This window comes from Parambassis ranga, chromosome 16 (genome assembly GCF_900634625.1).
Source record: "Parambassis ranga chromosome 16, fParRan2.1, whole genome shotgun sequence".
NCBI classification, from domain to species: domain Eukaryota; kingdom Metazoa; phylum Chordata; class Actinopteri; family Ambassidae; genus Parambassis; species Parambassis ranga.
In genome coordinates, this window is record NC_041036.1 from 3,689,402 (window position 1) to 3,715,850 (window position 26,449).

At 44.6% G+C, this 26,449-nt stretch overlaps 3 protein-coding genes across 5 annotated transcripts; 2 read left to right on the forward strand and 1 right to left on the reverse strand.

The window, feature by feature from the left end:
• Positions 1-412: 412 nt before the first annotated feature.
• On the reverse strand, positions 413-10,689 carry spag1b (sperm associated antigen 1b). 2 transcript variants are annotated; one of them, XM_028425233.1, is made up of 19 exons: positions 10,586-10,689; positions 10,173-10,320; positions 9,908-10,067; positions 9,712-9,834; positions 9,547-9,617; positions 9,284-9,396; positions 9,098-9,203; positions 8,858-8,988; positions 8,664-8,770; positions 8,175-8,289; positions 7,320-7,757; positions 5,698-5,797; positions 5,271-5,423; positions 4,619-4,776; positions 3,893-4,034; positions 3,233-3,359; positions 2,932-3,090; positions 2,145-2,468; positions 413-2,057 (listed from the first exon to the last, which is right to left on the reverse strand). In XM_028425233.1, exons 2-19 carry the CDS (start codon positions 10,316-10,318, stop codon positions 1,929-1,931), a joined length of 2,802 nt encoding a protein of 933 aa, XP_028281034.1. In that variant the 5' UTR covers positions 10,319-10,320; positions 10,586-10,689; the 3' UTR covers positions 413-1,928. The 2 variants fall into 2 exon arrangements, with proteins under 2 accessions (XP_028281034.1, XP_028281033.1); XM_028425232.1 differs by lacking the exon at positions 10,586-10,689 and having other exon boundaries at positions 10,158-10,320.
• A 29-nt stretch (positions 10,690-10,718) lies between these two features.
• On the forward strand, positions 10,719-14,476 carry fbxo43 (F-box protein 43). Of its 2 annotated transcripts, none has more exons than XM_028425235.1 (6): positions 10,719-10,849; positions 11,694-12,527; positions 12,616-13,335; positions 13,424-13,526; positions 13,626-13,811; positions 13,894-14,476. In XM_028425235.1, the coding sequence occupies exons 2-6, from the start codon at positions 11,743-11,745 to the stop codon at positions 14,140-14,142; spliced, it is 2,043 nt and encodes a 680-aa protein (XP_028281036.1). In that variant the 5' UTR covers positions 10,719-10,849; positions 11,694-11,742; the 3' UTR covers positions 14,143-14,476. The 2 variants fall into 2 exon arrangements, with proteins under 2 accessions (XP_028281036.1, XP_028281035.1); XM_028425234.1 differs by having other exon boundaries at positions 10,719-10,845.
• A 406-nt stretch (positions 14,477-14,882) lies between these two features.
• rgs22 (regulator of G protein signaling 22) lies at positions 14,883-25,726 on the forward strand. The gene is made up of 23 exons (XM_028425236.1): positions 14,883-14,904; positions 14,980-15,005; positions 15,078-15,140; positions 15,220-15,402; positions 15,492-15,577; positions 15,909-16,081; positions 16,152-16,821; positions 16,945-17,106; positions 17,186-17,354; positions 17,481-17,603; positions 17,703-17,804; positions 19,079-19,273; positions 19,582-19,674; positions 20,017-20,207; positions 20,431-20,593; positions 21,755-21,919; positions 23,404-23,472; positions 23,994-24,152; positions 24,612-24,791; positions 24,866-25,042; positions 25,139-25,291; positions 25,435-25,534; positions 25,620-25,726. Exons 1-23 carry the CDS (start codon positions 14,883-14,885, stop codon positions 25,724-25,726), a joined length of 3,531 nt encoding a protein of 1,176 aa, XP_028281037.1.
• Positions 25,727-26,449: the final 723 nt, after the last annotated feature.

Here is a 26,449-nt window from a genome sequence, read left to right on the forward strand (position 1 = left end):
AGCTACAGAATGACATTAATGTATCTTTAAGGTTTCTGCACGCGCTTCAAAATGAAATCCAAAAGGCACACATCTTATAAAGATGCAGCGTCTTTCCAGTGTGTTCACACCTGCAGGTCTGAACTGCTGTGAGGATGACTGAGCAGAAGTATGTCGGCGGGCAGGTTTATCTGGTAAACAGATGGGCTGAAAGACAGCACGTCATTCCAAGTGGAAATGCCAAATGTCTGCAGTTAAGAGGGATTCTTACGACTCGGATCTGCTTATTGCATAGATGGACACATAAATGAAAGCATGTAAGGTAAAAAGATAATACAGTACACATTAGAACATTGTCTTGGGTTTGTCAACGGGCTTGTCCTGCAGCAAGGGACGTCTTATTCAACTCAGTAGCACTTTTCCTCTTTTGTCCCTTTGCTATATAATATTTACAGTGAGGAAAATCAGTATTTGAACACCCTGCTATTTTGTTCTCCCACTTCCACTCCATTTATTATCCTAAATCAGATGCACCTGTTTGAGTTCATTAGCTGCATAAAGGGCTACGGGGAAGTTGCCAAGCAGCTTGGTGAAGAAAGATCCACTGCTGGAGCAATCATCAGAAAATGGAAGAAGCTAAACATGACTGTCAATGTCCCTCGGACTGGGGCTCCATGCAAGGTCTCACCTTGTGGGGTCTCGTTGATCCTAAGAAAGCGGGCGAGGAAACAGCCCAGAACTACACAGGAGGAGCTGGTCAATGACCTGAACAGAGCTGGGACCACCGTTTCCAAGGTTACTGTTGGTAATGCACTAAGACGTCATGGTTTGAAATCATGCATGGCACGGAAGGTTCCCCTGCTTAAACCAGCACATGTCAAGGCCTGTCTTAGGTTTGACCGTTTGGATGATCCAGAGGAGTCATGGGAGAAAGTCCTGTGGTCAGATGAGTCCAAAATAGAACTTTTTGGGTCATAGTTCCACTAACCGTGTTTGGAAGAAGAATGATCAGTACCATCCCAAGAACACCATCCCTACTGTGAAGCATGGGGGTGGTAGCATCATGCTCTGGGGGTGTTTTTCTGCACATGGGACTATGTATTGCTAGATTTTGGGGAACAACCTCCTTCCCTCAGTCAGAGTGTTAAAGGTGGGTCAAGGCTGGGTCTTCCAACATGACAATGACCCGCAGCACACAGCCAGGATAACCAAGGAGTGGCTCTGTAAGAAGCATATCAAGGTTCTGGAGTGGCAAACTCCATGTTGCTCAGCGACAGCGCAGAACCCTGACTGATCTAGAGAAGATCTGTGTGGAGGAGTGGGCCAAGATCCCTCCTGCAGTGTGTGCAAACCTGGTGAAAAACTACAGGAACCGTTTGACCGCTGTAATTGCAAACAAAGGCTACTGTACCAAATATTAACATGGATTTTCTCAGGTGTTCAAATACTTATTTGCAGCTGTATCATACAAATAAATTGTTTAAAAAAATCATACATTGTGACCCCTCTATGATTTCTAAGTGGGAGAACTTGCAAAATAGCAGGGTGTTATTTTCCTCAATGTAACATGCACATAATCTTGTTCCTGATTGTAGCTTGCCTGCAGTCTTACATAACATCGTACATTGGACCCTATTTGTCAATATTGACAGGTCCGCTGTGCCCCCACTGTGTTTTACAATGCATATGTTCAGTGGTGGTACAAAAGTAAATCTGCATAGCAAAATGTTTTGAAGAGAAAAATAGATTTCTTCTACTGTCAGACGAACACACAGAGATCATTTACAGCACAGACCAGTAGAGTGAATCTGACTCACTTCCATTGCATTGCTCTGGGGCACATTTTGCAGCTTCCTGCGTTTGTGTACTCAGTTCTTGTGCAGTGTTTTGCATAGATCCAAGAGTAGTGGTGCAGCAGCTCATGCAGCAGGGAGGAGGCGAAGGAGGGGTCAGATGTATTTGTTGGCCAGATTCTGAACATCGTTCTTACTGAACTCTGTGCTCTCCACAGCTGAGAGGTGCTCAAACAGCTGAGTCATGTGGCGACGCTCGTCCTTCTCCAGCAGCATCAGAACGACCTGAGAACAGCACGTAATCATTGAGAACCAAAAACTACAGCTGCAGGTGATAAGGTAGACCATATGTGAATGTAAATCCTGTCTTACCGAGAACCTGTGAGTGGTGTGCAGATGATTGAGGTGTTGATAAACCAGGTTAGGGTCTTTCTCCAGTAGGTGCGAGTCGAGCGCCTGCATGATGAAGCTGACGGTGTGTCCATCCAGGTGGGTGCTGAGGAACTCTGGAAGCGTCTCCGGCGGCGTGGAGGCCAGCAGCTCAGCGCAGGCTGCTGTGTTTCTGCTGAAGCGAGCTGCGCTCAGAGACTGGCCGAATTCGTAGGCGTTGGTTGGCTGGAGATTGATGGTGGAGTTGTCTCCTCTGCAGCTGCTTTCCGAGTTAGGAGCAGGTGTCATGTCCTCATCTCCTTCAACCTGAGGAAGGAGATTGAGAAAACAGAGCAGGTGGATTTGATAACAAGCCAAGTAGGTCTCAGTCAGATCTTTTGGCAACATTTGGAAACTTTTTTGTTGTATTTTTATGTGTTAGTAGATGTAAAACTGCTACAGCAGCTTAGCATTAAATGGCTCTACTAGACAGTTATTAGAGACTTAGTGTGCGGCTTAGTTTTACCAATGTTTCATTTGCTGTGGATGAAAGAAGCCAGTATGACGTGCCGCAACGTTCCCTGACATGTTCTCGTCACATGGTATCAACAAAAGACTCTCTGACCCAACATTTCCACTCAATCCAGCTCTGTTTCCTGGAGCTGTGCTCCTTTGCCTCCCCCCCCCCCAACCACGTACATATGTCAACTACGTAAAACAACAAGAGTGGAGCTACTTGTTTTTTGAAAATGACTACAATCCTGCTCAGAAACACATGTACTGTACGTACCTCTGTGATGGGGACAGTTTTTCTGGGTTTGGCTGGGGAAGAGTCGGCCAGACTCTGCCTGAGCAGCACTGTGACCTCCTCCAGCTCCTTCTCAGCCTCCTGCACATTGGGGTCTTGCTGCAGCACCTCCTGCAGGTCGGAGCTACACGCCACGTAGTCCTGGTGGAGGAGAGACAAACATGCAGCTTTATAACCATCATAACTGTACACACACATACACATATGACGCTTCTCATCAGCCCTCCTATTAAATGAACATCCTTCTTTATTGCATTAGACATTGATGTTCAGCTCTGGTCACCTTGAGGCCTTTATTGGCCATGGCTCGTCTGTAGAAGGCCTTCTTATTGGTTGGCTCCAGTTTCAGTGCTGCATCACAGTCCTGCTTGGCCTCAGTAAACCTCTCCAGCTTCAAGTAGCACAGAGCTCTGCAAACACACAGGTCACTTGTGAGTTTTATTTCTATCACCAGCAGATAATCTTATTAGATGCATGCCTCATTTGATAATGAGGGCCGTGGGTGTGAAGATAGAATTTTCATATGAAGCAGATTAAGCAAGAGACAGCTGAGAAATGAGCTCTTTTAGCCTCTTTAGTGGATCAATTTGTGGCCAGTGTTTTCCACCTGATGGGCCCCAGCAGCTGCGTGTGAAAACGGCTGTTTACTCTGGTGCGGCTGTGCATACAGGCTGCAGCGCTCCACAGACTAATAAACAATGGGGACATTTTTCACGTCAGCATCAGTTTCCTGATCAACAACCATCTTAATATTGTAAAAAAAAATCTATAAAGGAGCTGTAACTAGATGTTACTGTTATAATTTAGACATGAGTGGATGGAAACAGACCCATGAAATCGAGTAGAAGAGTAGACTCATCAAAATCAAGGAGAAACAGAAAGTAAAAGAGGTCACATGCACGTCTGTGTGTGTTCCTGTTAAGGAGAGAATGAAGCCTCTAACCTGTTGGTGTAGATAGCACACTCGTCTGGCTTAAGCTTAAGGCATTCTGTGTACTTTCCCACAGCATCCTGGTGTTGGCCCTTCTTCACAAATTCATTCCCTTCTTGCTTCAGCGTGGTAAAACGGACTTCTGCTCTCCTCTCTAGAAGACAAAAATAAAGTGGCGATGGCTTCATATTGCTAATTCATACAGAGACCAGTTCCTCTTTCTTTTCGTTCGAGGTCATAAATCTACACAGACACTTGCAATATATTGTAATTGCCCTCTCTTTTATAAGCCTGCGCTGCAGAGCTAGAGGGTTTAAGCGATTGAAATTTATGCTGCACTAGCTGGATGTGAAGCATGAGAGTAAAGTCAGCAATCAATCACAGTGTGAACTCAGGGCTAATCAATCTGCTGCAGAGTGTCTTCAGGGAGGAAAAACTGTGCCAGCAGGTTCGCGCTTTCATTAGAGTTTAAAAATAACAGATGTAGCAAAGCCTGGGGAATGGAGGAACTGCATGGTCAGTGGGCAGAGGTGACGCGTCCACTTTTATAAAAATTAGGCCTTGTACAGAGGAGGGACTGAGGGAGGAGGAGACAGGAGTTCACTTCTGTTCTGTTCCTGTGTGTGTGTTAGGAGAAGAGGCAACAAATAAAAAGTAGCTACAAGGTCAAAATGCTCCGATACACCTGAAAAATTATACTTGCATCAGCATTATTAGCAAAGTGACAGCCTGACAGACCTGCATCCCTGGCGGCCTTCTCCGCTCGGGCCTGGAGGACCTCAGCGCTGGGCAGCTCCTCTCTGCGGTGCTGCTGGGCTGACAGAGGCACCAGGGGGATCTCTGGAAGTTGCTCTCTCCAGTCTGGACCATCCTGCTCAATCAGCATCCGGGTGATCCTGGAGGAGGATGCAGGTCAGTTGATACGTCACCCCACAGAAAAAAGGTTCACAGTATTAAACGCTTTGTGCAGTTCAGCTTGTTCAGGAGATACATGTACTGCACATGTATTAAAGCTTTGATCCGCTGGTCCTGTTGAACCCAAAGCAGCCAGGTGAGTTTCTGGATTGCGTAACAAAGAGAGGACATGCCGTCTGCAGTAGATGCCATAATCAGCCTCTAGCTGGAGCTGCTTTTGGCCGCCAGCTAAATCTGTTCGACACTAATCAGACTGTGTGTTTGTTCATTTAATTCATTTTAATGTGGCCTCCTGATTATGTTATGACACAGTTTGGAAATAACCTTGAATAGAGGGATAAAGTCTTTCTGTCACAATCATATTATTTCCTTATCTGACACCTAATGAGTGTTAAATGGATGGCACCCGTCCACAAATCTCTGTGAATATCGCCGTGTTTCCTCTCTCTGCCTTCTGACAGCTGAGGGCTAATACCTGTTGACACTATCATGTGCGGCCTGCACGCTCATGTCGATCTGCAGGACGGTCTTGTAATCCACGTAGGCCTTTCGGTAGCGCTCCAGGGACTCATAAGCCATGGCCCGGCGCAGGAGGGGCTTGAGGGAGAACGGCTGCAGCTCCAGGGCTCTGGTGGATATAAATAGATGTGATGAGACAGGAGCACAGGATCAAGTCTGCTGCCCCTGCTATAGATGTAATGCACCAAGACAAAAGAGTCACTGTCTGCAAACACACACAAGTATTTAAAGGCATTCACATGGGAGGTTCCCTATAAAAAACACACTTCTAAAGAGCTTAATTACAATCTCTTACAACACAGCCCGGTGCAAATCCCTTCATACAATGACTGAGGTCTGCTCCTGAGCCTGCCTTCACTTCCTGTCCCTGTAAAATCTCTCACCTTGTGCAGTCCTGTATGCACTCTTGACTGTTGCCATCTTTCAGGTAGCAAGCTGCTCTGTTAGAATACAGGACACATAGATCGTCCGGGCTGTCGATCCCTGCAGAAAAAGAGACATAAACATACATAAGTATTTTAGACAAACCAGATTCCACTGACTAGAACACAGAACAGTACAGACGCTAACACACTTAAAGATGGCGCACATGTAGCATGTTTGTGTAATAATTAATTAAGTGGCGAGTCCTGACACACACAAACCTGTGAATGTTGCAAAGACCTTCCCACACACTACTTGTGTTGCTTTGTATGTGGGCGTTTATTTTGCAATGGTGTGATGTTGAAATAAGGAAACGTTCAGTGTGTATAGGTAAAGTGACTTTCAAAAACATCTCAACAGTAAGACGCTGGACTTTGTGTTCTTTCTCTCATCACAGTGATAAATGTTTTTAAGCCAGTCTATAACTCTTGTTGTTGTGTTTGTTTTTCCTTCCATCTCTGTGACATACATTTCCCTCTGTTTTCACCACTATCACAGTTAGGCAAGTCTAGATAGGCCTATGTACATTCTTCTGCAACACTACACGTAGTCAGCTTAGCATGCTGCCTCATCAGATGAAATCAGATTATGGATGATGGCACACTGTGGCAGTGATGATGATGTCTCAGCAACTGCACAGTCAGATTACTGTGACAGTAGATCACATTTAGTATGTTACAGGTTTAAGCTAGGGCACCCATACGCCGACAGATGTCTCCGTCTGCATGTTTTGTTTGAATTCAGATCTATTGTCATCAGAGAGGTCAGCCACTTAGGTAATCTGTTTACTTTGGCAGTCTTTAGTGAGTGCATTACAGCAGTCCATATGTCTGATGTTGGATGGGCCTGACATGCAGCAGGTTCCTCTCCCTCCATCAATCGCTCGCACACACTCTCACTTTCTGTGAGAATTATTGCTGCGCTTCTACAGATTCAATTTCACAGTGAGCGGTTAGCAGTCATGTGACTTGGATGGACCTGAGCTGAGAGGCTTAGCGCCAGGCTAAAAGAGAAACACTGTCCCTGTGCGCCGCAGCGGCCACGCTGTGACGCACAGGGACAAAGTCAGTAAATGCACCGACGGACATGGAAACGGCTGTGGCCGAAAATCTTTGATAGTGTTTATAGAGCGTGTGCACAGTGATGTCGACTACATGGGCTGTAGTCCAGACATCTCCATGGTTTGTTGTGAAATGAATTTTAGGATGTTTTGCTTTGAATTGTAAAATCAGGCAGTTTTTAACACACCAAAACATGAGGATAACTCCTAGCATTATAAGTGCAAGGTCATGACCTTTGATTACATTGTTACTGTCTAAAAAGCACCATAAAGAATAATACAGTTATATATAAATGAACTGGTCAGGAAATATCAGTCAGTCGAAAACATGGGCCATCTGTTTCTTTTCATGCTCATAACAGGGATGTCAGTGTAAGTGTTTACTGGCATGGATCCACATAGTTAGCGTCCCTTCGTTGTCATCTATGGCTATGATACATTAACCAAACACTAGGACTCTATATGAGAGGACTAACAGCTGCTTCAGAATACAACAAACACCAGTGGAATCCTCCACCTTACCTGACTCTGTATAGCCCTGAATGGCTTCTGAGTATTTCCCCAAAGCATCGGCAAACTGTCCATTTTTAAACAGCAGGTTTCCTTCATTCTTTAGCCGGGACAGAGGTGGGGGCAGGGCTCCACATGGGGCATCAAGGTTGACAGTTTCTCCTGTATTTCCTCCTGCTGGCTTACTGCTACCGCTCTGATCACCCGGGACTGAAGCTGTCGAGCCCCTCTTGTTTGATCCATTGGCTACTTTTTCCTGTGAGACTTTGTACTTGTCTGAGCTGCCTTTGCTCCTCCAGTGTCCGTGGTGCGAGTTGTTGGATTCACTATGTGGACCCCCGTCCCCTCTGCCGTGGGGCTTTTTTTGCGCGTTACCCATGTCTCCCCTTTCGTCAGGAGTAGCAGAGCTCTCCTCCCCTCCCACAGGCTGGCTGGGTTGAACCGGACAAGCTAGAACGGAGAGGGAGGGAGGGAGGGGAGAGACAACAGGGAGAAACAGTGACAGAGAAGGGGGGAGACACACCCACAGGAAGGAGTCAGCAGTTACATCACAGTGGGGGGAAGGGTTAAATCACATGACACACACGGCCACTTCAAATAGGGAGTTCCAGGAAGCAGTCACTCTGAGCAGTGAATTACGAAAGCGCCTGGTGGGGGTAGGGTGGAAAACACACACATGCACATATTGTATGTCACGCTACCAAGAGGAACAAGGGGAATGTCCTCTATATCTATAGCACAGCAGACAGGAGGGTCTGTGATTCATACGACTGTCCCACTGTTACCAGGGAGCTTCCCTTAGATTTAATCTGACTTGTTGTTGTGTATAAATCAAGGATTTTGATGATGATTTTACAACATTCTCACCAGTCTGTTCTTCCTCATTCATGCTGTCATCTTCCTCCTCCACCTCTTGGATGATGATTTTTTTGCCCTCGCGTTGACATTCCTTATTTTTGCTCTCGATTTGACATAGAAGTTGCTACACCAAAAAAAAAAAGAATTCACACATTACCAAGGACCAAAAGATGATGTACTTACTGATCCACAATCATCCAAATACTGCAAAGCTAAAGGTGTGTGAAAGAACTTAACTACTCACAGATTATTAATCTACACAGGGATTAATAATCTGTAAAGGGATCAATATGATTCCTAGATCAATCTGATTTCTCCCTTCAACACGTGACTGAATGCTGCATTCTTCTCTACTTATTTATAACAGATTACACATCATGTTATAATGCAGCAGCAGGAGTATAGGCTTTGTTGTGCTGATTTCTCACAAATACAGTGACACCTAGTGGTCAAAAACATGCACAAGTACATCACGACATGACTCCTTCCATGACTTACTGTAGCTGCAGTGTTTTGCGGCTCTTCCATCAGCACCATCCTCAGGTCTTCAGCAGCCATTTGGAAGTTGCCCATATGCTTGTACACAGTAGCACGGCGTAGCAGGGCTGACGGTGACATATACATGCAAAAATATGCATATAGCATTTAATTAAAGGACTAAAGCAATGTGTCTTTAAGACAGAAGAAAGCACCTTTCATGTTTCTTGGCTCTAGCTCCAGGACTTTTTGGCAGTCTTCCATGGCTTTGTCCCACTGCTTGAGCTTGATCTCGGCCTGGGCTCTGTTGTTGTATGCAGCCACAGATGGTGCAATGGAAAGGCTCCTGTAATGGAATAAGGAAAAACCAAACCATTCTTTACAGTGAGACTCATGTCCAAACATTACTATACAGAATATGTGATAATCTCCTTAACCAATGTAAAATCAGTAACCTGGAATAATAAGCCACTGCCTCCTCATACTCATTTGCTCTGAACGCTTCGTTGCCTTTATCCTTTTCACGATTTGCCAGAAGGAGCTTCTCTGGTTGTGACCATGCTGGAGATTTTGCAGGGGAGATAACACATGTCAACGACAGTGGAGGTATAGTTCATAGCTGTTTTCTAATTATACATTACATGAGGCGTCCACGTTAGTCTTGATTTGGGGAGGTCCTGTGTTTAGACTGGCTGGTGGATCATTATTGGCCGTATTCCCATCGATTAGTTCACATTCATTTTCCACATTAAATCTGAAAACAAAGGATTAAAGCATTCAATGTTTAACAGTGGATCACTGTGATGAAGAAGAGCATTTGGGAGTCCTTCGTGTTCCCCGCCTACAGCTGTAACAGTGTCTTCTTTCTTCTGAAAATGACGAATGTGGATGAAAAATGACTCACTTGTCCCATTCTCGATAATCACGTGGGAGGGCGCGTTTCGTGGGATTCTTTCTGTCTTTTGTGATTGAATTCTGTGATAAAATGACTTTGTTTAAGTATCTGTCCTGTATACAGCCAATACACGTACATGGTTAAACACTATGCATGATTTGAACTCATTTGTACCTGACTCAGTGGCACGAAGGAGTTAGAGCGTCTAACAGGTGGTATATTTTCATTCACCAGGTCATCAAACGTTAACTGATGTCTCAGCGAAGCTTCATTCTTCTTGGTTTCTTCTTGCCAAGTCTGTAGAACATGAACATTATAGTGACCAAGGAAGAAGGGTTTAGAGAAAGCACAACACAAAGTCTACACACACATTTAACTCATCGACAATTTGGCTCCACTCCTCATGAGAAAGACTGGCCGCTGTGGCTACAGGGTTCTCCTTCCTGAGGGCCCGACTCCGAGGGTCCAGTTTTTCCAAGTGCGTCTCACAGAACTGGATCAGATGAGGATAAATGCCCTCTTCTCCTGACCTTTTACCAAAAAAAAATAAAATAATAAAACACTCCAGATTTATTCAATCACATTCTACTGTGTATAAACGTGCAGACAGGCCACCTTACACAACATCATTGTACCTCAGTGCTCTCAATATCTTCTCCAGGTATTTTACATCTTTGCATTTTTCAATATAGTCATAGTCCAAGTGCTCCACGGGGACCTTCCCCGTATAGTCCACGGTGGTGGGTTGGTTTTGATGAGAGGAAAATGCGTCTGCACTCATACCTAAAATAAATGTACGCACGTGTCACGTCAGTTCCTCTAAATGTTTTGCTAGATTACTATATTTAGCTAACCCAACATTACTGCTCATCTAAATAGCGTTAGCACGTCAGGAAGGCTGACGAAATAAAGTTTGTGGCTTAAAAACACTTTGGCTAATAATTAGCTACAACTTTGACTAACTAATAATCACATCTGATCGATAATAAGCTGGTATTATTAACTTAAGTGAATTTTCCAGAAGTTAAAGCGTTAAAAACTACATTACCTGCTCCTTTTTTTTTGCCGCTGCTGCTGTGTGGGCCGGTTGCTGTGGTAACCACGCACGGAAACGTAAGTGACGCTGAGCGGAAACACGTGACGCACGCCGTACGTGGCTCCAAATTTGAAAACGTGGCTGTTCTCGGCTGGCAGGTGAACATGTAGCAAACAGAAAGAGCGAGCAGGGGTGAAAGCTGAGGCCTGGACCTGAGCCTGAGGACACAGCGCTGCCGACAGACATCAGCAGCAGTTTAGTTTCACCTTGAAGCAAGTATTTATATTATTATTATTACATTTTTCTGTTTAACATCCAATATGTCGTGTTTTACGACACAAATAACGGTGTCTGGTAAAATATCAGCTGTTTACAAGGCTAGCGTAAATTAGCAAAGTGATAACCCGACGTTATATTAAATGGAGAATTGCGTATTGAAACGTGTTACACGTGTGGTTGTAGATGAATAAGAATAACAACATTCACAAATGTTACGCTGGATATCATCTCCTACACATCGGTTAACAACGTTAACTGACGCAGGTGTTTTCAGCCATGCTAATTAATTATATATGGCTGTCTGGGGACTTTAGCTTAGCTTTTGATGCAATACGAAAAACAAATTATTAATTAATAATGATAAAATAAATAAAATCGTGCATCTCTCTTGGACGCATTTTAATAATTTTGAATTTTTTTGGTTGCATTTTTACCCAGTGTATGCAAAACCAGAACAGAATTGCCACTATTCGTCGCAATATTAATGTATAATTCGTGGTAAATTAGCAGGTGCGGGTCTTCAGGGAGCAGCTGTGTGTGTGTTTTGGCGGCTTTAGCTGTCTTTATAGCGGCATCACAGAGAGTTTGCGACAGGGGAGGACTTGAACCGGCAACAAGCGCTCTCATAGCAACCGCAGATCAACCAGCTGATAATGTTTAGAGCTGAACCAGCTGACAGTTTGTGTTAACTTGATGCTTTATCCTTCATCACAATGTGAGTATAGCGCCTTTAGACTTACTTAAACGACTATAGTTTTGGATTTTGTGCAGTTTTATTTACAGGTTAGTGGTTTTATGTGTTTTTGACTCGGGTTTATTTACCAGATTTTGTCATCTGCAGGTCAAGCGGCCTCCTCCTCACTTAAATTCTGTCTTTGAGGAGGATCAAAATGCAGTGCACCCCCGAATCCAATGTCCTCCTCAAGACCTGCAAAAGCCAGCACTGTTACGATGACTGCTCTGACAGTGGATACTCAGGTTTGTTCCAGAGCCCACGGAGCATCATGGGAGTGGACACCTGTAGGTCCTCCCTGGACTTCAATGACACACCTAAAGAGAACCTGAGGGTTCCTGTTACACCGAATGAGAGGGCCAGACAGCCAGTCAGACTCTCGAGCAGAGGGGCATTGCAGCGCTCGGCAGTCAGCTGGTGTGAAACTCCTAAACTGTGCAAAAGAGATGCCTTACTGCGACACAGGCTACCGATGTGCAGACCCGCAACAGATGCCAAAAATGACAGCACAAGATCACCTTGGACCAGCAGGACTGAAACCTCCTCCAGCACCAAGTATCAACACTGGCTCAGCGCTTCATGTGACTCTTTAGATGTTATGATGGGGGCTTTGGTATCAAGCACTTTAAAACTGGACCAGGAGCTGCCGTTATCTGGCAGAAAACGCCGTCTCCTTTTCTCTCAGGTTAGGACCTCCACTCTTGAAGAGGGTAAACCCCATCCTGGTCAGCTTATCGGTTTTGAGAGAAGAGTTTCTGTCACAGAGGCAGATTTCAGTGCAGGCAATTCGTCCTCTGATCAGCTTCATATTGGAACTCCAGGTTTCGGCAAATTCCTGCCCATCTCCTCATCTAATGGAAACTCTCAGTCACCTGTCACTGGGACAAATAACTCGAGTGTCTTGTTCACGCCGTCCTCCACACATACACCCAAATACGTCAGGTAGGTGATTACTGGATGTTTTCATTTTGCAATCTGTTTACAGGCAACACTTAAATCAGGCCTGTCTGTGTCACCCTTCTTCTAACAGGTCTGTGTGTGAGGACAGCGGCTTCGGTTCCCTGACCCTTGATAAATCCCAAGACTCTTCAGTGGACTATGATGGCTCCTTTCAGGAGCTGCTGCTCTCTGCTTCCAGAGGAAACGGTGAGACGCCAAATCTGGCAGAGGCAAAGCGTCGCTCCCGTCTGCAGCGTCAGAACAGACTTTCTACACTGAAAGAAGGTGGTTCTCAGTCTGAGGAAGACGCCGCAGACAGAAAGCATCCTCACGATTGCCACAGCCGTTCCAAAGAAGATGAGGTTTTTGCCACACCGAACAGTGTTTCTTCTGTAAAGTGTTCTAGAGGCAGGCCCTCTGCAAAACAAAACTATACCACACCACTAAGAGCATCTACAGTCAAGTCAGACACTCCTTGCGGCACAAATTCTGCTAATCCAGATTTGACACCTCTGAGAAAAACCTCAGGTGATCTCTCTCTGACGCCAGCTCTGCAGCTGGTCCATGCTATGTGCCAGCATAAAGCCCAGATGTTTTCAGGACAGAGTCCGAGCCTGAAGGAGCAGCTGAAGTCCACAGCGGCATTGGCGAAGACCCCAGTGATGTTTAGCACCACTATGCCTTTGGCAGGGCTGATTGGCAGGAAGATGGGTCTGGGGAAGGTGGACATACTCACAGAACTGAAGAAGAGGAACCTCAGGCACATCCTTGGCACCATACTTGGCTACCTGAACTCTGACAGTGTCTACAGGTGATCAAGTCTAACATACAACAACAAACCTGTTGCCACCACTATAAATCATGAGATAATTAATGGACTGCGTGCATGATTTTAACAGGTGTGGTCAGGTGTGCAAAAGCTGGAATCAAATAATTGAGCAGGATAAACGAGCCAATCTGAGGAGAAGAGACCACCTGAGTAAAAAAGAGGCTTCTGTGGAGGTAGGAGAGTGGGGTGGTAGCATTTCTTAAAGGTTCTTAATGTGGATATAAGCAAGCAATTTAAAAATGGGTGAAATACCTTTTCCTTTCATCTTATAGCTTGATTCTGCTGCCCGTGTCCCTGATGTGGAGAACAGAGACCATCAGCTTAAGAGGTCGGCCTTGAAATTGGTTCAGGCCCAGTCCAGGTCCCTCAGCTTCTGCACCCCACAGTCTGGAAATCGCTCTTTTACCCCGTTACACCATTCAGTCGGCAGCAGCAGCAAACGGGATAAGTTTCTAGAAGTGAGTTATGAATAAGATAAGACTTCCTTATGTGTACCACAGAAAGCATCTCACATCATATTTACATCTTTTTTTTTTTCAGGTTGCCAAAACTCTCTTCAACGATGAATGCCTCAAACCCTGCCCCAGGTGTCAGCACCCTGCAAGGTGTCATTCAGTGAAAGGGGAGGGAGTGTGCAGCAGGGCGGATTGCGGCTTCCAGTTTTGCACATCTTGCTTGTGTGCTTTTCACGGCTCTAAAGAGTGCGGCAGTCTCTCTGTCGGCCGTCGCAAAAAGGACATTCTTATCCCTGGAAGTGCTCAAAGCAAGCGAAACATTAGGAGACTCTGAGCAGAAGGAGCACTTGATTCCTGTGTGCTGCGTTAAAGTGAACAATGTTTTCAAGACTGTACATGAGCACCGTCTGTACTCCTCAGTGTTTTGTCCGTCTGTCTTTATACTTATTTTTCTTTTTCCCCCCTCAGGACATGTCTCACTTGTACGTTTTTAATTATGCACGTGAAGGAGGTCTCATCAGCAGATGCAGTTATTTTTATTTTGTTGTTGATGTACTTTTCCAAACAAACTCACTGTACAGAATGTTTTTTGGTATTCTTGAGATTTTCAACTTTTACCGGCGTGTTTTCAGATCCATTTTAAAATAAATTTGGTGAATCTTTTTTAATTTTTTTGTGTTACTTGTGTGATTTACACCATATCATTTTTCAGTGTGTGGTGCCATCTAGTGGTATTACGTTGTATTACCTCTAACAACAATGCCATCCTTGCATTTTATTTTGTTTTTGTAGGTAATATAAGACAATTACAGTAATATATAAAGTCTTTGAATAATTTAGGATGAAGTCATTTTGGGGTTTGATGGAGTAGAAAACGTATGTTTGTACGGCTGTCTCTCGGGTTCTCCTAGTTAAACTTTTACCGCCCTCCTGTGTTTTGAGAGAGTCCACTTCCATAGCAACCTGCAGTGTGTCTGTAATTACACTGAGAGCTCTGTGGCTGGCCGTGTGTGCTTTAATGCAACTTGCTGGCTTTATGTTCAGGGCAGCGGGTGGATATTTTTGAGTTGGACAATGTGTGGAGCACTGTCGGCAGGTAAGAGCAACACATTAGGAGACTTTTTGTTGGAGCCAATAATTGATTTGTAACTAAGTTTTTCTTTGTGTTAAGAGTTCCTTCTCACTCCCGGCAACTTTGTAAGTACAAGTTTTGAATCTCTGAACAGTTATGTTTTATTTTCAGTTATTTAACCCTTCCTGTCCACACAGGAGAGCTCTCTGGCCTCTGATGAAGTACTGGCTCATTACTTCAATGATTTCTTGAGCCTGCCGGTAACGTTGGCCTAATAAACACGTTCACAAAAACGTGTACGTCTTTCTTTTTACCCTCAAATCTTTTGTTTTTCCCCAGTGTTTCACAGAGGATCTGCTGTACAACCAGCTGACTGGTCAGTTTGAGGTGGCGAGTGGAGCAGCTGAGTCTGTCTCCAGAAGAATCAGATCAGTCCTACGCCAAAACAAATCACGACTCCTCACCGGTGATCCCACATTTCGGACCAGAAGCCCCTCAGTGGACAACCATTACACTGTCTGTGTAAGTAGGGAATAAATTGGTTGTTTACATCTCTGCTTATCCTGTGGCTTCAGAGAGCAGATAGAGGACTGTGCCTCTGACCTTTACAGTGCCTCGACAGAGAACAAGGAATTCAGTGGATCAAAAGACACAGGCTGCCATGTTTCCTTCAGAGTGATTGCTACTTTGAATACAGGTACTAAGAACATATTTTTTGTACTTGTATAACATTTTTTTCTATGGCTATTGTTCCTATTTCTACTGTCCCCTGACATGTTTGTCTAATGCAGTGTGTTAAAGTAACTGCCTCGCTTCTAGGAGTCATAATTGTGTTGACTGCTGCTGCCCTAAGTCCTTCTCTGTTTAGTCTAATTCCTTATGTATCAGGGCCACAGCCCTGTAAAGATCAGATGACTGGCTATCCCACGCAAACCTGAAAGCCTGCACTTATAGGCAGTCTTAACAGAAAGAGCAATGCTTGTGGATTCTGTGACTAGTGCTGCCTTTTGCCCTCTGGTCTGTTCCAGACTTGCCAAGCTCCTGCTTCAGTGGGAGACAAACTTTACTCTCCAGAGATGGAAAAGCACTTCAAGCCGATCCACACGTTCAGCCCCACCGCTGCGACGGTCCTCCCAGTTTAGGGGACGTGACGGTGCGCTGACTGGGTTACACTTTCAGGAGGATATTTCAGCTAAACAAGGTGTGCATATGTTCATCTATCACCTGTAAATTTGATGCTAAAGTGTAAGGATTGTCTAATGTGTTTCCAGGGCTTCTGAGGATAAACAGTGTGACATGTCTACCCTCTGGTAGAGGGTCCACATATCACTCCAGGTGTTCTGAGCCTGAAAACGTATACACCTCCACCTCTTTGTCCTCATCACGTTTGTCCTCCTCTAACTATAAATGTGATAAAACTCATGAGAGTGCACAGACAGAGGTGACGCTCTGCTCCACAGGACTGTCAGCGGATCTTAGAGTAGAGCAAAATCTCAAAGAATCCAGCAGCCAGATATTTGATTCTCTTGAACAACAGCTGGAGTACGTGGCTGCTGAAGTGGTCAAACAGGTGCTCAAAGACACAGTGGAGGTGATGGACGGTCAGAGCCTGGCAAATACCTCTGCATGTTTCAGCCAGCCAGGAGACCAGACTGATTGTGCCAGTGAAAAGGACCGAGAAAGGCTGGAGTGTAACAAAGAGAAAGGTCAAGATGGCAGGAAGGCAGAGTGGGATAAGACGAGCGGAGAACTGCACGGTCGAGCCACACACCAGGAAAATGTCTGTGAAATTTGTTGCTATGGCGCCTGCTGCCATGGGAATAGGCCAGGCTTGGATGAATTCAGAGAGTTTTTGCGAGGAACACCAGGAGAGAAACTGCTTAATCTCTGGATGGATATAGAGAGACTGAAAGCTACACGGTGCAGAGAGAGAAAGACCAGGTAAACACTGCAACACTGGGATTTAACAAAGGCCCTCTCCTGTGTGTTTATAATGTTAATTATAAATGCTTGCATTTTGTAAAATTCAATAAGGTGTCAGTTATATTTTTGTTTTCCTTTCAGGTGTTTGGTCCTGATGAGGAGCTGCTACCTGTTGAGCAGCAGTCACAGCAGCTTGAATGAGCAGCTGCTCTCCAGACTGGGACTGACTACCTCCCCCTGCTGGACAGAGGAAAAACTGTGCTCAATTCAGCCCTGTCTCATTGATTCCCTGGTCTACTACTGGTGGGATTTAGAGTCTAACAGAGTCTGTCTACATCCATAAATCCGACCCAGTAAATGTTAATGGTGCTTCCTGTCACAGGATTCCTCGCTTCTGGACATCCCCGTGTGTTCAGGAGGACCACAGAGATGATGAGCTTTGTACAGAGTGGTGCCCGTCGAGGAGGATTTCCTGCCAAGGCTCTACAGCTCTGCCTCTCCTGCACCCCAACACATGCTCCCCTTACTCCTCTCATACAGTACAAACACAGGTGAGAGAGATGGGTACGTGAAAACTTTAAGTCCACAGAATGAAGCAGAAGTAGAGCTTTGCTTCTCTGTGCTTCCTCACAAGCAGAATGCCTAAAAATCAGCATCTCTCATCTGTGTTTCATTAGTCGTTGTGTAGCAGAGGTCTGCTGCTGTGCAGCCCCAGGATGGAGAGGATGATACAGGCTCTTTATGCCGACTCTCGTGCAGGTTTATACGTCACACAGTTCTGTGAGCGCTCTGGAAACCAGGTGGCTCTTATAACTCTATTGCAGTCCATTCAAATGCTATGTTCAAAACATTATTTTGATGTGACGCTGTGCCCCCCCACCCCTCCCCCCGCCTCTTAGCTGTGGGTGAATGCAGTTTACTGCTGGACTGACCTGCAGCACTACCATCAGCTGTTCTACCAGGATGGGCTGGATCCCTACAGGGTGCAGAGAGAGGCACAGGTATAGGCACGTACACACAGAGACAGCACAAGAAAAAAAACAACCTTCTATCATTGTCTGGTTTGAACACATGTCGATAGACATTTTTTGAAGCTCAGTGACAAACAAAAGTTCAATTTTTACACGTTTTGTGCAGCAAGATGATCTCAACAAATAAAAGCTGTTTTGAACGCTTAAGAAAAAATGATTAGTTATTAAGTCATTTTAGGGTTTTTATTTCTGCAGCACTTGAAAGCTGTGATGACCTCATTACACTAGCATATAACAAATTCAAGTTTGGAATAAACTTTTTTTTTCTGGTTGTTTTGGAGCTCAGTACAATCTAATGTCTAATAAGTGTCCGGGATGACATAGTTGTTTCTTGAGTCTAATGGTCTTTCCTCATGCCAGAACATATACCAGACAATAAAAATAAATACATTATTTTTTCCCTTAGACTTATCTTTCAAAGCCAACTGTGCAACATCAAACTGATAGAAAATAGGCAACAGTTAAATTTAAAACTTAAATAAATTAAGCAGCTTCAAGTCGAGATCCAGAGAGATAAAGAGGCTTCATTTAGAAACTGATGCCAGGAAGATAATCACAATAAATTAAAGTTGCAGAGAACTAGTGTTAAATTTATTACATATAACCAGTAATCAAAGATAAAGACACAGATAAACAGAGATGTGCGGAACATTTTCTGTTACTCTCCCTTTGAGGCAGACACACCTGGCTCTGTTGGCGTGCTGTGTTGGCCTGCCACTCCCTCTCTCTCCTCTCTTGCTTCTCTCTACACTCTTCACCCCTCCCTCCCTAACTGGATAGATTTAAACTCCCATAAAAACAAGTGAGTCAGACCCCCCAGCTTTGCGCCAGTCCACTCACCCAGAACCACCCTGCCTGACTGCAGCTGGACCTGGAAGGAAAAGCAGCGAGCTCCAGAATACCTCACAGTGAAACCCATTTTCCTTCAGTTAACCTTAAGTTCACTAGATGAATGACATTTAGACGATCTTTCCATGGTGCTCTGGCCAAGAGGGTTAAATGAGTGACGTTTATGTGGTGTGATGGCAGCAGTGATGAGAGATAGTGAGTGTTGCCTAGGAGAGCCCCAAGCTATGGTGATGATGAAAGTGATGGTGGTTGTGAGGAGAAATGTGTCCGAAGTGAAGACTCTCCTCTCCTCTCCTCTCCTCTCCTCTCCTCTCCTCTCCTCTCCTCTCCTCTCCTCTCCTCTCCTCTCCTCTCCTCTCCTCTCCTCTCCTCTCCTCTCCTCTCCTCTCCTCTAGCTCCTTTACTCCACATATCTCTGCAGTTCTGCTGTGAGGAGCGTTGGTGTAGATGAGGTGATCAGACGGGAGGTGTATGATGGACTGATGCCTGCTTTTGAGGAGCTGTTCGATGGAGTAGAGGAACACACACTGAACATCCTGCTGGAGCCGTGGACACTGATGGTCAACAGGGACAAAGAGTCCTTCCAGCAGGTAACCACATTACAAGCACTGGTTAATTCCCTCAGTCCAGCGGTTGAAGAGGCTTTTACAGAGGCCAGTTCTTGGTTAGAGAGAATTTCATTCACATGGATAAAAATCTGTGTTTTGACAAGCAAGAAAGTGGATTTCCCACAAAGCATCAGGAGAAACCTCGTCATGTTTATGTTGCTGTGTGTGAGTGGTCACACACAACAACCTACTCTGGTTATTATTTTATCGTTGTTTCTGTTCTCTAACACACCAGGAAACATGTAAAATACCAATCACAGTGTTGTGAGCAAATTTGTGTGTGTGTGTAGATGTGTGTGCAGGAGGAGGTGCGGTGCATCAACAGTCCAGAGTACCAGGAGCTGCAGAGTCTGTATGAGGAATCGGAGCGGCAGCTGAAACGGGTACGAGCTTAACCGTACCTGAGATGCAAAGACATCTGCGAACAAGATCTCAGGGCCCTCAAAAGCTCCCATGCTCTTAGGAACCTGTTGTTTCAGAGCTTCCTGTGGCAGACTGATGCTCCCAAAGTGGGCTCATTACCCCTAGTAGACATTGCACCACCCAGCACTTTGCATGGTCTCTTTTAGGACTGATGGAGGTGACAGTAGTGATTATCAGCTCCTCTAATGCTATTGTTCTAAAATACCATTTACAGTGATGTCACACTGATGTCTTATTATATTATGACGTGAAGGGGCAGGTTATATAGCACACCTTTATGTCTTACCTCATCTCTTTCACAGATGGAACAGTCCATCTCCATGTCGCTTTCTTCCTCTGTCACACCTGCTTCATCCCTATCAAAAGATCCCCGTGCTTCTGTAAGTTGGTCTAGAGTGTCTCCGAATTACCAGGGTTACCGTTTAGGCTCCTTATTTCGCCATCGTCATGAGATCGAGCACTTCATGTCTTTTCTACAGAATGAGGAGGCCAGGTGAGCAGTTTGTTTTTAACCAGACTTATCATTTGTGTAAGCCCTTTAGCACATACATTAAGTACTTGGGTATATGCATACAGTACAATCAGAGATGTGTCTCTGGTATCATTGTTTATAATATATTCAGCCCTGTCTGCAGCACTTGTAGCAGTGTAAGACCGTAGTTCCTCATGTTTGCTCCTTTTTATCGATGGGTTTGTGTGTGTATATTTTCGTTCAGTGTTCACCTGACGTGCTGGCTGGACCTGGAGCGCTACAGGAGGATTCCTCAGAAGGACAAAGCTGGCAGACGGGAGAAGTCGTCTCAGATCGCCACCAAATACCTCAACAGGAAGTACTTCTTTGGTCCCGACAGCCCCGCCACCGAAGATCAACAGAATGATGTATGTCACTCAAAGATTTCATTTAAAAACAATATGTTCTGTTTTATGTTTGCACATGCTCCTGTTGGTGTTCTCATAACTCGACGGAATATGAGTTATTATCCACTTCCTGGGAAAGTATTACAGAGACAGGGGGGTAGAAACAGGCTGTCCATGACATGATAACTCCAAGATGGGATTTGAGCTCCAGCTTTGATGAACAGAGGCTGCTGCAGCTCTCACACAATTCCCCATGTCCCTCCTTTTGGCATCCTGCAGACGTCATGCTGACAGCTCTGACAGCTGGGGGATGCAGGGGTACAGGGGGGTGAAAGAACATGGTTAGAATTAAAATGAGAAGGAGAGAAGTGTGGTCCAGAAAGACAGAGAAAGGAGCAACAATGACAGTAGGATGAAATTTGTCCTGACGTTTATGGTCACAGATAAGGTTTCTGGACTCTCAGATTACTGCAGGAGGGCACTGGTGTGTAGAGTTAGGATGAGTAGATGGAACACGGAGCAGTGGGCCTGGTTTTTCCTTTGGGACAGTGGAAACAGTTCCATAGTATTTATGATCCTGTCATAGAAATCAGAGTATCATGTGTTCAGTGGCTGTTTTGAGTCAAACTAGTAAAAACCCTCAAAATTAATTACACTAAGTCTGCATTAGAATCTAGTGCTTCTAAATCTAAGGACTGGGCCTGGCTGCTGTTCTTGCATCTCAGCGTTGGTTCTCGTCTGCGTGAGCACTGCAGAGAGACTGACAGCTTTACTGCTTTGGCCCTTCACTCTTTCAGTCACTCAGTCCTCCACTCACAGATTGGCCTCCTTTCATCTGCTGACTCCTTCTGCAGTGCCATGACTGGTTCTCATTTCTGAAGTGTGTGTGTGTGCCTGCGAATGAACGTGTGCGTGCAAAATAAGATGAGAGAAAGTATAAAGGAGATATAAAAAGGAAGACACGGCCACATTGATGTATGAAGACAGAATGCAGAGAGGGCAGATGAAGAGAGCAGAGGGTTTGTGGGAATGATGAAGAGCACAGCAGGACTCAGGAAGGAGAGGAGTTCTCATGTGTTCTTCAGGCAGTTTTATAGAAAACGGTTAAAATATACACTCAAAACATCAGATACACAATATGTGGTACAGTTTGCCCCCACTCTTTTCTTTGCCTGTGTGCAGATACTTCGTTTGGCAGGTGGACTGGAGCGCCTGAAGTTGGACTGTCTCTCAAACCCAGTCGTCATGGAGATACAGGACATCGTCAGGAGCCACATAGAGTCAGAATGGCTGCCCTTGTTCCTGTCCACAGCAGAGTTCACAGAGCGACAGAAACACAGACCAAAGGTGCCGTTCCTGATCCTTTATACTTCAGTAATTCAGTAAGGCCACCTGCCAGTGTGTCTCTCCCTGTTATATTTTATTTTTTCATTAGTTACACACTTCCTGTTATCTCACACAGCATGTAGTATTAAAGACTACTGTAAAACATTTTTTAAGATTATGACTTTTTTTAACAGAATTCCAACTGTAATCTATGAATTCAAAGGAAACTGGTTAGAAAAACAGTCTGACAACAAAAAATGTTGGAATTCTGAGAAAAAAAAGAAAAAAGAACGAGTGAATTCTAATAAAGTGAGTATTCTCAGAGAAAATATCAATGAAAAAAGTCAGGTCAGGCCGTTTCTCAACAAAAAGGTACAACAGGTATGTACTTGTGTACTTAGTTTTGGGAGAAAGCACATCCCTGAGGATTGGAGGAGGGAGTTTGCAAGACTGTTCACAATGGTGGGACATGACCATCCTCTACAGATCTACTTATTTCCCCCAACGTATAAGGATGTATAGTGGGCAGCAGTGGCTCAGTGGTAGAGCAGGGTTGTCCAATAACCGGAAGGTCGGCGGTTCGACCCCAGCGCCTCCCTAGTCATTGTTGTGTGTCCTTGGGCAAGGCACTTTGGTGTATGAATGCGTATGAATGAATCGACGGTGGTCAGAGAGGCCTTAGGCGCACCTTGGCAGTCACGTCTCCATCAGTCTCCCCCTGGGGAGCTGTGGCTACCACTGGTAGCTTACCACTGCCACTGTGTGAATGTAGGTAGTGTGAAAGAATAATGCATCTCAATGTAAGCGCTTTGAGTGCCTTATTATTATTAAGGACAGTCTGGGTCTGCTCCGGTTGCAGAGGTCAAGAGATAAAGCTGTAACTGCCACACTAATGCAATATCTGTGTCCTTTAATTGTAAAAAACATTGAGAATTCTGAGGGGGGGAAAGAAACAAAAACGCAAAAAGAAAAAAAATCATTAAAGTGAGATTAAAGTCTGACAAAGTCAAAATTCTGAGGTAGAAAAATGAGTTTACATTTGATGGCCATAAGGGTGAGCGACCATAAATGTTGTCACTCTCAAGTTCCTTCATCAAGTGGAAACACACAAACCACAGATTACGCTGCTCCGTCTCATTATGTTATCAAGTTTACTTTGTTTGGACACATGAATCCTCTCATTAAGTAATGAGAGGTAGACGTAGTTTAGCGTTACACTCTGGAGGAGCAGACGAGCTGAAGGGTGGAAAAGATGGTTAAAAGGGTGAAGAGGAGGTCGAGGGCGGGAGACAGATGACATCAGAGAGGTGAAGTGCTCACTGAGAGGGAGATTGGAAGAAACTAAGACGGAGGGAAGGTCAAAGGTAAAAACAGGAAACAGAGCTTTAGTTACAGCCAGGGACAAAGAGGAGCAGAGAGGTTTGAGAGGCGTTCAGTGTCTCTGTTCATCCTAGTTTTCTCAGTTACTGACTTTTAACCTCTGTGTGTGTGTTTCTGTGTGGTAGCTGCAAGCAGCTGACAGACTCTCACGGCACGTCTACCGTCGACGCAGAGTGAGGAGAGAAGCCTGGAAGGTAAGAAGCGATCCTCTGGGGATGCTGGGTATTTTGAATAGAGAGAGATGAAGCATTTCCAGGCCTGACAGTGTGTGTGTGTGTGTGTGTGAGTGTGAGATTTAGTTCATGACTTGGCTTCAAGCACTGGCTTTGTCAAACACCATTTTGGCCTTGAGGTTAGTTTTCCCAGATTGGATCCAGGATAAATAAGATTAAAGCATCAGCATTACTAACCTTCCTTTAATAGTCTTTGGAGTGTTTTCCATGCAGCTCTGTTCCCGGCCTCTCATCTCAGCTCCACAGCAGAACACAGATATAAAACATGAACATTAGAAGCAGGATGATTACAGGAAGGAGGCTTCAAACATGATTGTGACTATCATCTTTATGATCATTACGTCATCACTGGAACAAGTTTAAGTTTAATTTCCTATCTTTATCTGTGAGCTAAGACTGTAGCTCATCGCTGATCTTTACTGCTCTCTTTTATATATTTAAGTAGGTGGCTCAGTTCAGTTCTCTGTCATGTCTTTCTTCAGGCTGAAGGCTTGTGGATGAGTAGCTCCAAAGAGATTCTGCTGTTTCGACGAATCCTGCTCAACCCTGTCATCTGCCAGCAGTTCCAGCACTTTGTCTCACTGAAGGGAGACTTTCTGGAGAATGACGTGCTGTTTTGGCTAGAAGTGCAGCGGTACAAGGTAAGGGATACCTTGAGGGTGTGTGTCTCTATCTTTTTACACTCTCTCGTCTCTCTGCACTGTAAACTAGAGACTGGAAATGCTTTATTAGATCCTTTTCTTTATAAAATAAAACCAGGGGGTAGAGGACTGGTTCCATTTCTTATTATTTTTACAGTAGAAAAAGTGGACAAAAAAATGCAACACTAGGTGGTCAGGCAAGACTCCTTCCTATCACTTAAAGAACACACTGTGGCTGTATCCCATTTCAAAGGACACATTCCTGACAGACACCTGTCTTTGAAGGTGTACATTTCTTAAATGGAATGGTCTAGTCTGGGGAGACTTCCTGTTTATCATGATGTGTTGGTGTATTCCTGCTCTCACGAAAGTGATCCCACGTCTTGCTGGTAAGAAACGTTTGGCCTGAGCGATTCTCTGGTGCTGATTCTCTGCCGTTCTTTAATCCCTTGAACACAGGACCTTTGTCACTCTCACAGTGATGAAGCCACCATCCAGCACAAGATCTCCACCATCATCAGCTGCTTCATTAACTCCTCCATGCCACCAGCCCTGCAGATAGACATCCCTCCTGAACAAGCCCAACACATCATGGAGAAACGCCACCAGCTGGGCCCGTACATCTTCAGAGAGGCACAGGTGATACTGACGAGTGGGTAGAATATTCTTTTGTTCTTGTGTGTTTGCCTCATGTTGTTTTACTGTTGATGTAGATGTCAGTGTTCGGGGAATTACTGAAGTTTTGGCCTGAGTTTCAAGAGCTTGCCAGCAGCGTTCAGGAGGAGAATCTCCTTCCTCTGCTGCAGGAGAAACGACTCAAACATAGAGCCAGGGTGTGGAGACAGAGGAGGAAAGAGGAGGAGGAGGAGGAAGATGAGAGGAGAGCTCAGGTGAGCAAACCGAAGAATCCACTTTAAGAATACAAGTATACAGCGTGTGTGTGTACTGCTAAAAAAAACAGTTTCAATAAACTCTAATGTTTATAGGAAGAGTTGGAGAGATTAGAGTCCGACATTGAAGAAGAGGATGGGACAGAGGAAGACGATGATGATGAAGCAGAAGAAGAGGAACAAGAGGAAAGAAGTGAGAAGAAGCAGTCAAGGATACAGATCAGAACGCCGATGACTCCCACACAGTCAGTAAGGAGCATCGTTTGTTCCTAATGGGAAACAATATGCTTTATGAAAGATGCAAAACAGATTGAAATAAAAAACTGAACTCAGTTGCAGTATGAAGTCCGAACAAGGCCTCATCATTGATTGATTGATTCATGTTTCTTCAGTTGTCGTGGTCCTACTCAAAGTACATGGCAGGTCTGAAGAGAGAAGAAGTGCTGCTGAGGAGACGGAGTCAGATAGAAGCCTCATTCTCCACAGTCTCAGGTATACACACATGCCTTCATATGCTGACCCTTCATATGCATAAGACAAAGAAAACTGAATTGCCAGTGTTTTAATGGTCTTTCAGACTCCTCCTCTGACTGCAGCGTCATGTCAGCCAGCAGCAAGAAAAGCTACCGGCAGCCATCACATCACTCCTCCAGGATGGACGGAAAAGCTGTGAAACAAATGTAACTGTAAGTGTTTTAGTGCAGGGAGTGTAGCAGGTGACAACATTTGTCTGATACTGTCATCAGAGCACAACGACTGAACCTGAGAGCTGAGCTGATACTGATATATTGATGATGAGGTAGAAGTTTGAGGCTGACTTTGCATGATGTCAAATATTAACTTAAAATATGTGACAAAAAGCTACCAACTATCCATTTACAGGGGGTGATAGATGTTCACAGTTCTTGTCATATTCAAGCACAGTTCTTGTCATATTCAAGCACAACCCTAACCCTTATTTAGAGCTAAGGTTAGAGTTAGGAAGGTCACAGTTGTGGTTCAATGTTTGATGCATTCGGCTCACTGAGACCATGGAAACCATGCCTCTAACAATAATACATGGATATCATGGATTTTTTTATATAGAGTTTTTAAAAAATGCAAAATTTCTCAAACTTCGGATTTTAGTGCCAATTCAACCTTCAATTTCTCCATAGCTCTGCAGTATGAAACTCACTGTGTTGATAGAGGAGACATTCTCTAACAATAATACAGTGAAATATGTGCTGCAGCATTTATGGATATTTTTTCCAAAATTTGTCAAAAATTGGGATTTTAGTGCCAATTTAACCTTCCATTTCTCCATAAGTCTGCAGTATTTTTTCATGAACAATAATACAGTGAAATATGTGCTGCAGACTTTATGGATTTTTTTATAGTGATTTTTTTAGAAATGCAAAATTTTTC

What these genes read in the sequence shown, in the direction of transcription:
- fbxo43 (XM_028425235.1), top strand. Translation starts at nt 11,743, where the DNA reads ATGCAGTGCACCCCCGAATCCAATGTCCTCCTCAAGACCTGCAAAAGC. An exon ending in AACTCTGACAGTGTCTACAG is followed by an intron (nt 13,336 to 13,423) that starts GTGATCAAGTCT and finishes TGATTTTAACAG; the next exon opens with GTGTGGTCAGGTGTGCAAAA. An exon ending in AACGGGATAAGTTTCTAGAA is followed by an intron (nt 13,812 to 13,893) that starts GTGAGTTATGAA and finishes TTTTTTTTTCAG; the next exon opens with GTTGCCAAAACTCTCTTCAA.
- rgs22 (XM_028425236.1), top strand. Translation starts at nt 14,883, where the DNA reads ATGTGTGGAGCACTGTCGGCAG. An exon ending in TGCAGAGAGAGAAAGACCAG is followed by an intron (nt 16,822 to 16,944) that starts GTAAACACTGCA and finishes TTTTCCTTTCAG; the next exon opens with GTGTTTGGTCCTGATGAGGA. An exon ending in AAGATGAGAGGAGAGCTCAG is followed by an intron (nt 25,043 to 25,138) that starts GTGAGCAAACCG and finishes TAATGTTTATAG; the next exon opens with GAAGAGTTGGAGAGATTAGA.
- spag1b (XM_028425232.1), bottom strand. Translation starts at nt 10,318, where the DNA reads ATGAGTGCAGACGCATTTTCCTCTCATCAAAACCAACCCACCACCGTG. An exon ending in AAATTGTCGATGAGTTAAAT is followed by an intron (nt 9,835 to 9,907) that starts GTGTGTGTAGAC and finishes CATGTTCTACAG; the next exon opens with ACTTGGCAAGAAGAAACCAA. An exon ending in ACACCACTCACAGGTTCTCG is followed by an intron (nt 2,058 to 2,144) that starts GTAAGACAGGAT and finishes TGCTGTTCTCAG; the next exon opens with GTCGTTCTGATGCTGCTGGA.